The sequence below is a fragment of the Nothobranchius furzeri genome, chromosome 1 (assembly GCF_043380555.1).
Source record: "Nothobranchius furzeri strain GRZ-AD chromosome 1, NfurGRZ-RIMD1, whole genome shotgun sequence".
NCBI classification, from domain to species: domain Eukaryota; kingdom Metazoa; phylum Chordata; class Actinopteri; order Cyprinodontiformes; family Nothobranchiidae; genus Nothobranchius; species Nothobranchius furzeri.
In genome coordinates, this window is record NC_091741.1 from 69176153 (window position 1) to 69189218 (window position 13066).

Below are 13066 nucleotides of genomic sequence, written 5' to 3' on the forward strand. Positions count from 1 at the left end.
GAAAAGTGTGTTACAGTAATCTAGACAGGAGGAGATGAAGGCATGGTTAACCATTTCAAGTTCATGTTTTGATACCAACCTTTGCAGTTTGGAGATATTTCTTAAGTGATAAAAAACGTTTCAGACCAATGTTTTTGAGTGGCCTTCAAGAGACATTGATTATCATACCACACAATGTTTATTTATAAAGTACATTTAAAAACAGCATGACAGCTGACCAAAGTGATGTACAGTATTAAAAATACATAAACAATAAAAGTCTAGATAAAAATTCAGATAAAAAAGAATATACTTTTTTTTTTAAAGAGCATACTAAACTAAAACAAGAACACAACTAAAAGCATAATAAAAAACTCACTAAAAGATTAACCCATGTTGGCAGGAAAATACCACAGAGGAAAAACACTAGATGCCCTGTCATAGTTCAAAAGCTAAATGATAAAAATAGGCCTTCAGCGCCAACTTGAGCCGACATAGTGAAGAGGCCCGTCGTACGTTGAGGGGTAGTGCATTCCAGAGTTTGGGGGCAGCGAACGCAAAGGTCTGCTCCCCATGGGACTTGTATCTCATCTTTGGGATGCACAGGAACAGGTGGTCAGTATCAGGATTGTCCGGCAGGTGGGCAGATTGGTCAAAAATAACACCCAAATTCCTTAAGTTTGTCCTTACGGCAGAGGATAAATGACCAAGTTTTTGACAAATCAGGGGAATCATGCTCTCAGGGGCAATGATCAGACATTCAGTCTTTTCAGAGCTTAAGTGAAGGAAGTTATCTCCTAGCCAGCTGGTGATAGCTGATTGACACTCAAGCAGTTCAGACAGTTTATAGAACCTTAAAGGAGCAGTACAGCTGAATATCATCTGGTGATAAGAGTTATGAAACAAATACATTTTCTGTCCAAGAGGGTGCATGTACAGTAGAAACAAAAGTGGACCCTAAACAGAGCCTTGGGGTACTCCACAGAACAGATCGGTAAAATCTGACATGATTTGGTTTATACAGACACTGTAACTTCTGTTAGAAAGGTACGATCTAAACCAGTCTAGAACAGTTCCAGAGATCCCCACCAAGTCACAAAGTCTGTTAATTAAGGTGCTGTGATCAACAGTGTCAAATGCTGCAGAAAGATCTAACAATACTAACATTGTGAATTCCCCGTTGTCTGCAGCCATCATGATGTCACTGGAAACTTTAAGCAAAGCTGTTTCTGTTGAATGCTTTTAACATAAACCAGATTGAAATTTGTCAGAACTGTTGTGTAGTTCCAGAAAAGTAAGCAGTTGATGTGCCACAACCTTTTCCAATATTTTAGAGACAAAGGGTAATTTAGAAATGGGTCTGTAATTTTTAGGCTGAGTGCAAACTTTTTTTGTTTTGTTTTATTTTTCAGGATAGGTTCAACAATTGCATGATTGTAAAGATAAATTAATACAATCTACAATGCATGAGTCAATTTGGTCAAACATCCTGACAAACAAGATGGTAGGAATAAAATCAGCAGGTTGTGACGTTGGTTTCATGTGTTTCCAGAATTCCTGCAGAATTCAAACTCCCCACTGATTTAGAGGCTGAATAAAAGGTCTCTGCTAGGGCTCAGAATGGCACCTTGCCATGATTGTTTAAAAAGTAAATGAATAAAATCCAGTCACATAACAGAAAATGACATACCCACAACCACCTGCTTGTCCAACGATGAAATCCTGCCCATTACTCCATCAGCTGGTATCTGTCGATCCGCTTCTCCTTATGAACTTAACTTTGTCTTGAGTCAGCAGTGCAGTGACCCATGATGAGCCTTCTATTCTCCTTCATTTCCCACATCAATCCTTTTATATAGGGAATGTCTCCCTGCGGATTCATAATACATTCCTTGTTTCAAGGATGTATGATTTATAACTTTGCCTGTTTTGTTATAATTTGATTTTTCTCCTAAATCAATTTTCCTCCAACCTGCCTCATCTGCTACAGAGAGCATGGAACTCCAGAGAACGCTGCTCTCATAGGAGCAGATAGTGAAATAAATTCTTGTTTGTTTTGTGCTTTTTTTATTACTTTTATCTGATTGATCCCAGATAAATCAGCAATATGTTTTCTTTTCTTTCCATTTTTATTATCTCGTCTTTTTTGTGTTTACCCAACATTCATTTAACCCTCTCAGGCTCAAAATAAGTTTTGATAAAAGGACGAACAACTAAGTCCTTCAGGGGTACTTCTGAGTTAAAAATGCTCATGAAATACGTATGTGGAGTAACCAGGTAGGTAGGTTTTAACATTACAAATCTGCAACGCCTGCCTCCAGAGGGTTAAATTCCTGCTGATATCAAAAACTTTTAAAGAGTGAACTGCATGGCGGTGCAGTGGTTAGCACTGTTGCCTTGCAGCGCAAAGGTCACAGGTTCAAGACTCGGCTGCGGCCTTTCTGCGTGGAGTTGCGTGTTCTCCCCATGCATGCGTGGGTTTCCTTCGGGTACTCCGGTTTCCCCTACAGATCACAACATGCCCTGTAGGTTATAAATTGTATGTCGCTTTGGATAAAAGCGTCTGCTAAATGAATAAACATAAACATAAATCTGAAAAGTTCATTTCTTCCATCAGCCATGTTTTCCAGCCCAACGCATTCAGGTTTTGGTTTTGACTTCTGTCTACCTGAAAAAGATGACATCCCATCTTTGAAAGGGATTTTCATAGTTTCAGAATTTGCTGATTAAAGCGGTCAGGGACTGGCTGTGATTATTTAGAATATTTGTTTGAAGAAAATGATACATATTTTTGCCTCATTTAATTTTGTCATTTAATACCAAAATATTTCATTTATGATTCATGCACACATGCAGGATGTAAACATGACTCAGCACAAAAGTAAGCCATAAATACAGTTTCCACTATCAAAGTAGTCACACTTTGTTGATCCAAACACTGCTGATCTCTCAACACAAATGATGGGCAGATTAAACAGCTCATGCCGATGCTTCTCCCACACAACGGGTGTTTGGATCTAACTTCCGCGTTTATTGCTCGGACTGTATCGCAAGATCTCGAAAGTCCCGCGCATGCTTGTTTGCCCACCTCAGGTCTCCGCACCGGAGCGGAGCCGTTGTAGAGCGGGTACCAGTAAAAATTGAGTTCGGAAGCGAGCGGCTGCGGAAGGCGGGGGCGGACCGGAGCGGAGGGGAACGGAGGTAGTGGAATTTGGGGGTTAAAAAGTGCGTGTGCGCGCCGCGGGAACTTCAGCTGAAGCGACGGTGGCTGGTAAGGGTCACCACGCCGAAACCGCGGCCACGGTAAACCCACCGAGATAATTTAGTTTTTTAAAAACTGGACGGTTATTTTTATTGTCAACTTTTTTACCGGGGTTTACCGCTATACCGGTTACCGTGACAACCCTAACCGTGGCACCGACTCTTCAGTCCAGAGATGTCTCGGGTCACGACAGATGGATGGAACCGTGCGTCTGGACTCTGAAGGAGTCTAAACAATATCAGCTTGTTCTGCAGAAACCGTTGCTTTATCAGCTTTGCAAGTGCAAAAAAGGTTTTGACGACGTGTCAAAACTTTGATGGGTTAAAGAGGTCTTGCTTCAGCTGGCTGGTCTGAAGCTTTTCTCAAGAACTCAGGGAACCACCAGCGTAATCTGGTTTTAATGTCCTCATGTTATGATTTGTGTAGCCAACCAGAGGTTGACAAGTTTGAGGAATATTACCAAGAGTCTCAGAAACACACGCCTTCTTTGATACGGGGGCTCTGGTCTGGGGTAAAGGACTATTTATGTGACATTGGTTTTACTTTACTTTACTGGTTTTACTTTGTCCTTGTGTGAGTGCAAATGATTATGACCTTGTCATATCAACATGCTGAAACATTTTTCAATCACTGTAATCATAACATAACATTCATTTCAAACTTCAATCATTGAGCACAGATAAATGAAAACATTTCATTATACTATAATTATTATAAGTAGCAATAAACAAAAATGTATTTAATGATTATCCAGCTTATAAGTTTTAGAAGTTCATATTTAATTTTAAATCTTCTTTCTTCTGTGAAGCAAGGAGTCTTAGATAAAAGGGTGCTCTGTGAGGGACCTTGGAAGGAACATGATGTTAATGTAATGATTCAGAGATGTCAACAAGCAGTGCAGGATCTTATGGCTTGTTGGCAGATAGAATATAAAATCCACCTCATAGGATGGAATTAGGTCTGTAGATGACCGATGTCTGTAGGTGAAAACTGATCATTTGTGGACTTAACATAGTGTTTCCACAAACATCATCCTGCTTCTCATCAGCTCCAAAACTTGTTTCCTGTATTGTTCTCTTCCTCCTCCCTCCCTTTAACCCTTCTGTGTATTTCCTCCTTTTCTTCTTAATGCAGGACTACAGAGTGAACATCTTCCTGAGGCAGCAGTGGAATGACCCTCGGCTGGCCTACAGCGAATATCCCGATGACTCGCTGGACCTTGATCCGTCTATGTTGGACTCTATCTGGAAACCTGATTTGTTCTTTGCCAACGAGAAAGGGGCCAACTTTCATGAGGTCACCACTGACAACAAGCTGCTGCGCATCTCGAAAAACGGAAATGTGCTTTACAGCATACGGTAGGTGAAGGAGGCGTTTGGCTTTAACCGACTGCTTCATCACGATGTGTTTTGCTTAATATTTTGTTTGTTTTGTGGTTGCTTGAGTTAGTTTGATTTTACAAAGACTTTTCAAATGCTTTTACAGTGCAAAATTAAACATATTTCCACTAATAAACAAATATATGCTGGACTACTCACTCATCATCAGTAAACAGATTTCATTTATTTAAGAATTTTTTTCTGGATTCTCTTTATTTCTAGCCTGAATGTTATTTATTTTATTTTTTTTTTTTTTTGTCTTTTATTTTTGTTTTGTCTGTTATCATAATCTTCATTGAAAGGATCAATGACTTTTTTGTGAAAATAATTATTTTTCAAAACACTAATTTTGGTGCCTGGGACATTAATAATAAATCAGTCTTGGTTATATTATGAAATATCTAAAATGTTAAAATTTAGCAATATTGAGGTTTGTGTAGCAGGACATTTATTATTTACTACCCTCTCGTGCCACTTCAGAACAAAAGTCTCAATGGCTTCCATTCTGAAAAAAATAATCATGCATTATGTGATTATAAATATTTCAAAACATTAAAAAAACTAATTTGTAATAAATGCCCGGGGCACAAAAATAGCTTTTTTGTTTCTTTGTTTTTGAAAATAACTCTTTAATTTATTTGTTTATTTATTAGTTTGTTACATAAATGCAGCATTTTTACATTAAGTACTCAAACACGAATTTCAAAGGTGAAAATCCTCAAAATTATAGCTTTGAGCTGGGCCGATGTTGTTTAATAGTTCTATGAACAAAAAATATTATTTTAAAGGGTTAGGGTTATGGCCACTTTTACATGTGAATGGTTTTGTCCTCTTATGACTCAACAGGGTGGTAAATGAAGGTGATGAGAAGTGATATCAGTGATGCCAGAGCGTTAAGTAAATTATTGTGGTTTTGTTGCTGTTTGGTCTTTAGTTTTGTTTTGTTTTACCAGCGTATGTAGTGGGAATTATTTTATTGTAAATTTTATTAAAGCTGCTTCAGCGAATCTACAGAACACGGTAGGTTTTGAATGCAAACATGGTCACGGAGCACTCACCCCTCCCCTTGGGTATCTTCCCTCAGACTCTTCTTCAATATTTTGATTATAAAAGTGAAAAACAGAAGTCAATATTTTAAAGCTTAAAAATAGTATAGCTATTTTAGAATGATTTTTAAATGATGTGTTCTGGATGAGGCAGGCCTTCGCAGGCTTCGTGGTACCTTTTGTATTTCTGAACTGGTGAAATTTTCTCTAGCAGTCTAGACAGACTTTTTTTAAAGCATTTTTATGTTCAGACTTTTACTAAAGTGTCTAATTTGTTCCTTCTTTTGAGGTGCTCAAATATAAAATCATCATAAAATACATTGTGTGGCTCAATGGGACTTTTAAATTTACCTAATATAGAAAATTTTGGACACCGCTATTCTAATGAAGTTAGTTTGAGTCAGACAGAAGTTAGTGAAAATGAATGATGCATAAATCAAAACAAACTTCATCTGAACAGCTTTCTCATTCACTTTCTCTTTCCCTTTTCTTACATATTTCAATCACATTTTTTAAATTGTTTTTCTGATTTTTGTAATTCATTTTTATTTTCTTTATTTTTGTTCTTGTGAAGCGCCTCGTGAATTTTATATATAAAAGCTCTAAATAAAAGATTGTTTTCTTTGTTTTTTAAAAACAAAACTTCAGCCTTGTTTTATATTTTTATTCTCCAAACATTTTTGGGCTGTTTCAGTAAAGGGTGATGTAATGATATTACACATTCTTTGACCATTTAAATAATTTTTTTCTTATGCATCAATTATTTCCTACTCAGTTTTGCTTCATGTTTGTATTTTTATACCTCTTATCTGTATCTTGTCGCTTCTATGTTTCTTTAGCTGCTTTGACTTCAGACTTCCTGTTAGCAAATGTGTCATTTACAGTGGACCCATGTTTTTCCACAAGAGTTACTTTCACAAAATAACCCACGATAGGCGAAATCCGAAAAGTAGTCAGATTTATATTATAGATCTTTGTAGCGTACACAGCAACTATTGAGGTCATGCACACAACACAGTAGAATGTCAGTTTCTCAACAGTTTTATTTCCAACATGCATGCATGGGTGACCAGTTTTATTTGCACACACACACTCCAGCATTTCAGGCTCTTGCTGCAAATTACTAAAATGCTCCAGCAGGTGCACTGCGCTCCCCCGACACAGCCGCTATCCTCTACCCCGCAGACATGCTCACTCCAATGCACCGCCACTGTGTAAAACCCCTCACCACACACTTTAGACACTTTCTCAGACAGACATTAACATTTTCATACTTTTATCTATTGTTTAAACACTCAAACTTCAAATATTTGTACCATTGGACAAAAAACATTATGCACTGTACAAACAAGCATGCAAAATTGCACAAAATAAAATCTGGGAAACTGCAAGGCCACGAAATGTGAACCGTGTAATATCGAAATACCACTGACTGTTCACATTTTTTACAACAGATTTTAAAATCCTGGCCACTTCCTACCAACACAGAAGGTTCTGTTTTGCTTTAAAGAACCAGTTAATGAGGGCCCGTATTCACTAAACAGACAAAAGAAAGACTCAACTTTTGTGGTTGAGGAATTCAGAGGTTTTCAAGCTTTTAGAAGTTTTGTTTTTATTTTACTGTAAAGGATGTGTTTGCTGCTGTTGATACAAAAGAAAATAAAAAACATTTCTTCTGTTTTTGATGAGTTAAAGTTAAATGGTCTTTGCTGAAAAGTGCAATAACGAATCAACGCTGCATTAATTTAAGAAACGGATTGACATTTAAATCAGTGCTGATCTGAAACATGTCTGTTTGCTTTATTCTGGAGACATTCATTTTCTTAAATGGGTTAATCTTGTCATGTTGAAGTTGAGAGCTTTTACCAGCCACTTACTATTTTTTTCCTTCTGTATCTGCTGTTCAAGGCTGTCAGAGTTATAACCTCCTTCAGCTGACAATCCTTTCAGTCTCCATGTTGCTTTTATTGCTCAGGGGCAAATGAAAAAGCACTGCAGCAGCAGGCACCGTAATCTACTCAGCCTGTTAGTATTCTTGCAGCGACTCTGATCCGTTATCAGCCTCGGTTTTCACCTTCATGTCCAGCAGGAGCAGGAGGAGTATGATTGGCCTTTATAAATATCGTCAGAGCTTGGATGCACCCTGCACGCCTCCTCTGTGCCTTTCATTTTTTAACTTGACATCATCAGAATGAACCCCCTGTTGATCAGCTCCATCTCAGAGGCAACTCTGGGTATTAAACTACCCCGGGGCTGGGACTGAAAGAGGGGGGTGATGTGAAAGTTGTTTACTCTGTTTTTTGATGTTTATCTCTATAAGAGGGGACGTTGTTGCCGACGATGCCTTTTCCCATAGGATGAAAGTGAAGTTTTAAAGATTGGATGGGCAGATTCACAAATAGTGTAATCTCCTGCTGCACTTCAAATACAAGTGCTGGGCTGATCTGTGGAAGTCAAGAGCAATAAAGGGGAAATGTATGAGCGTTTAGTTCCATGAACTGTGTTGTGTCTTTTACAGGAAATATCCATAGATTTTTTTCTAAGTTCTTGGAAAATAAAAATAAAATATAATGTAAAACAATGAGAGAAATTGGATTATTCTCCTCAAAAATTATTGTTTAGCTATGCTTTCATAAAATGATGATTCAGCTGAACCTGAAGTTTAAAAACAGGTACCAGTGATTATGTTTCTTTAAAGACCAAGTTCACTCTTTTTTAACACATTTGCAGTTGTCTTTAAAATAAATGAATGACTTGTGAGTCGATCTCTGGCAAAAAAGCTCTGGCGTTCCTGTTTCAGTAAGTAGAAGTTAGCCAGATGAGAGGTGAGCAGCAGATAACAGGATTTGGAGTCTTACTTCCTGATATCTTGACATCTCGCCTCTGATTGGCTGACAGCAAGACAACTCTACCACTGAGTCTGTTTGCCTTGCAATGTTGATGTTTTATCTCCTTAAATAACACAAGGCTGAGGGAATTCTGCTGTGTGGTGGAGTTGCTAATGTTAACAGTTGGCTGTTAGCAGTTAGCTAATTGAGGCTTTCTACACTGTTTCCTGGGCGCTAAAGCAACAACAGCTTTTCCCGCCACGAATCATGTTGGGTGAGTTTGTGCATGCCAATTTTCAATGTGACGTATATCTGTGATGCTTTTTCTAATCTGAGTGTTTGCCATCTTCTATCAACAGCTAATGCAGGAAATATGTGTAGGAGACTATTTTCACATTTAGCCTGCATGTTAAACTCAGAGTGACTGATTGTATTTCAAAAATAACAAGTAAAAATAGTTTCTCAGTGAACTTGATCTTTAAAATCTGATTTTTCGCATCAGGTGGTTCTACTATTTTACTTAATCAAAATGCATGAATTGACTTGACACCTCTTTCATAAGAAGTAAACAGAGAAGTGTAAAAGTATAGACATTAAATTTTAACCTTCTGATGCTTCGGTCAAGATGAAGGATGATTTCTGTAGAAAATGACTTAAGATGAACATCCTACAACTACCTTTGATGGTGAAAACTAATTCCTTTTCTCTGGAAAAATAATCACCAAACCCCCTTCACAACGCTAGTGTTTTTGTGGTTTATATTTAGGCATGACAAAACAGGAAGAATCAGCGTTTGACACAAAGAAGTCAAATGAAAAGACGCATGAAGAAACACTTCTACAAGTTTAGAAAAATGTTGCAAAAACAGCTGGAGAGAAGAAACATTTCTCCCCACAGAAAAATAAAAATCTGGGGGCAGTGAGGTGACCTCGACTTTCGTAGCTCTACAGATTGGGCAGAGTCACATTATGAGAGCTTATTTTCCTTGACACCATTTCTACCTGAATGCCTGCAAATCCATTCCAGGCATGCTGAGAGAAATAGCATAAACATAGATTTTATTCCCCTCCTGTCAGCTGTTTGACTTCAGTGTCAAAATGACATTTTTTCATGACAAAATATCCTCTGCTCCACAAGAACAAGAAACCCTTTTTCAGGTTAAAAACCTCCATATCCTTCTGCCTCCTTCAGTCTTTTTCTTCTATTGGTTTTGCATTAGCAGAGGCTATTTCTCACCAAAACACTTGTCTTTTGGGTTGTAATAAAAGTCTTTTGGGTTGTAATAAAACTCTGTTCTATCTCAGATACATCCCATGACAAACCACTAATCTGATGTCAATTTTTTTGTAAGAAAAGTTGCAAATGCCTCCTGAGAGAGGAACAAAACATGATAATGGGCCAGGGTTTTGGAGAAACAATTGCACCAATTGAATGGACTTGGTTTGTATGAGATATTTCATCCTTTACAATGGTGAAATAAAAAAGAAAAAGAAAAAAACACAGCAGTTCATTAAAAGCACAAACCCCAGCAGGGTTGGAGGTTCGTCACCTTTACGGCAATGTGGGGGGGTGGGGGGAGCTCTTTGCTCAGTCAGCATTTGGTGTTGAGGTGAAGAAAGGAAACAGCTCAACATCTTTGTGAGAAAGCAGCACATCTGTGCTCGTTACATCATGTGAGTAAAACCTCCTGTCAAGGATTCGTAGCAATGTGCAGACGCGGCAAAGTTTATCTGGTACATCAGCCCAATGGGACGTGTGTGTTGTCGCAGTGGGTGTCCAGTTAGAGAAGAACAGAAGGACTGAAACCGTGAAGTCAAATCAGCTTCTGCTCATTATGACAACATGCTGACAGCGAACACTGAGCAGGCAGAAAGCCATAGCTTAAGAGGATGTTATTTATTTATATTTTTCCTTTTGGGGGCAGGAGATTATCACTGAGAACAACATTTAGTGTAGTCGGACAACGTCCCACAGTTTTCATATAAACATGTACTCATTACAGATAAAGTCCACTAACTGTTGCATAATAGAGCTAATCTAATGTTTTAGATCACTATCATGTAATTATTCAATAGTGTCATTTGCGTGTGTTTGTTCATATGTGTGTTGCAGAATAACTCTGGTCCTGGCCTGTCCTATGGATCTGAAAAACTTCCCGATGGATGTCCAGACCTGCATCATGCAGCTAGAGAGCTGTGAGCATTCACACACACACACACACACACACACACACACACACACACACACACACACACACACACACACACACACACACACACACACACACACACACACACACACACACACACGCACGCACACACACACGCACACAGAAAGTGACAGAAGCATCAGTCAATCAGTGATGGCGGGGGGAGAGCTGTGGTATAGGTTTCTCTGTGGCTTTTTGATTCCCGAGCAGACGTGAGGGGAATCACAGAGAAAGTACAAAGAGTTCTTATCAGTACATCTACAGGAGGTCGACAAACATGCACTGATCACCAGCAGCATCAAAACTCAGAACAATGAGGGTATAGAGTGAAACTGTCTAGATCACAGACCAGCGGAAACAATGGCTTGTGATCAGCGTCACCAGTTATCACATGTTGCTACCTTTGGCCTTGTTTACTGCTTTGCCGTAACTTTTGATTGCATCTTCAGTTTTTGAATTTTTTAAGAGTCTCTATATTATTGAAGCTACCAACAGCCAAATTTCCTTGTGTGTTTTCTGTTATTAGCAAAAAAAAATCTGATTCTGATTACAACAGGGATTATAGATGGAGCATCTGAATACATTCATGTGGATGTGGCAGAATATGCCAAGCTGAGCGACACGTAGATTTAGGAATGGGTGATATGGCCTAAATCTATATTGCGATACATTTTGAAGCACATGCGATAATGACATATATTCTTGTCTGTATATACATGTCTAAATGACAAAAAACCTGTGAAGTCAGTTGAATAGGAAAGTAAATTAAATTTAATATTAAAAATATATTAGTTTAAATTATTATTACCATATATTGAATTATAACCATTACCCTCCCCCCTCCCTCCCCAAAAAATATTTATATATATCTTATATTTGGCTTAGCTTTTTTGTTTTCTTTGTTCATGTGATTTCTCAGTCTTTCTAAAAGTGGTGAGAGAACAAAAATATATATTTTCTTTTAATAATCAGTGCACCCAGTCTGACATACTGCTCCCTGCTCTCTCTTCCAGTCGGCTACACCATGAACGACCTCATTTTTGAGTGGGACGAGAAGGGAGCTGTGCAGGTGGCAGACGGCCTGACTTTACCTCAGTTTATTCTCAAAGAAGAGAAGGACCTGCGTTACTGCACCAAACATTACAACACAGGTGAGTAGGATGGAGAGAAATGTCACTTCTGTTCAAACATCTTTCTGCTTTCTTGTAGGCCTTGTAGTTATTTTAACTTATTTTTAAGGTCACATAGTTTCTGAAATGTTGTCCTGTAATTTATAAAGAAAGTCAAGTCACTGTCAAAACCCTTGATTTGGTAAACTGGTTGTTTCCTGGAGTTTTTCCACTGCAGCACAATTATTTTGAGTAAGTTGAAGGGTTTTCTCATTCTCATCAAGCTCCAAATCTGCTTATTCACTGAATACCCAACTTTTGTACTTTTTTTATTTAAACTTTAAAATAAAGATGTTATTTATTGGACACTGAATTTAAATAGTTATCAGGAAACATGTTAAGGTGCATTGGGTCATGTGTGAACCTGAAGCCTTGTGAGGGGGGTCACCATGGATGCTCAAGGTGGGGATGTAAACGACAAAGCAATAGGGACCCAGCACTGAGCCTTGAGGTACTCCTGTAAAAAAAAAAAAGATAATTTATTTATGTGTCAATATCATGCAGAAATAACTAGATGTGATGAAAACATTTTGCTCTTTTACATCTGAGCTTTAGCTTTGCCCTGCCGAGATGTAAATTGCTTCCCTTTTGCAGTTTTGAACTTGCTGAAAACATGAAAACTGGCTAATTTCAACAACATGGAGTTATTTTGCCATGCCCCTGCTCCAGCCAAGCCCCATTTCCCCAGCAACCACAACCAGCTCACCATCAGCCTCATCCAAACCACCTGTCTCACATGAACTCTTCATCAGCTCCACCTGCAACGCTCCCTATATAACACCAGGACCAACACTAAGCCAATGGCAGATTGTTAAAGCATTTCCCAGTAGATTCTCCACCACTCTTGATCCTCTGCTCTCGCATCTCAACCCTGTTCTGGCCCTTTGGATTACCCCTTTGCCTACACCCTGCCTGGAGTATCTCGTGCATCTGATTATCAGGATTTCTGATCTCGGACCTGGATCCTGGACTCTGCCTCTTTCCATCCCCTTTTTGGAACTACTCTGATCTCCCCGGCTCTGACCCCCGCTCTCCTCCTGACTAAGCCTCTGCTACAGCCCTTCCTTCAGACTGGTAACATTCCTCTATGTTCCACAATAAAAACTTTAAAGGGTTTTACTGTGTCTCGGTTGTCTTCACGGTGCTCTCCAGTCTGGTCATTACATAAGTGTGATTTTTGAAACAATATTTGGA

The 13066-nt window shown here is 38.6% G+C and overlaps 1 protein-coding gene across 2 annotated transcripts in view; it reads left to right on the forward strand.

The window, feature by feature from the left end:
- Positions 1 to 13066, forward strand: part of glra1 (glycine receptor, alpha 1) — a 209743-nt gene that overhangs the window by 127454 nt on the left and 69223 nt on the right. For both annotated transcript variants that reach the window (XM_070549989.1, XM_015952019.3), the window contains 3 exons: positions 4376 to 4599; positions 10607 to 10689; positions 11717 to 11854. In XM_070549989.1, the coding sequence (XP_070406090.1) occupies positions 4376 to 4599; positions 10607 to 10689; positions 11717 to 11854 (445 nt within the window). The remainder of the gene's footprint in view (positions 1 to 4375; positions 4600 to 10606; positions 10690 to 11716; positions 11855 to 13066) is intronic.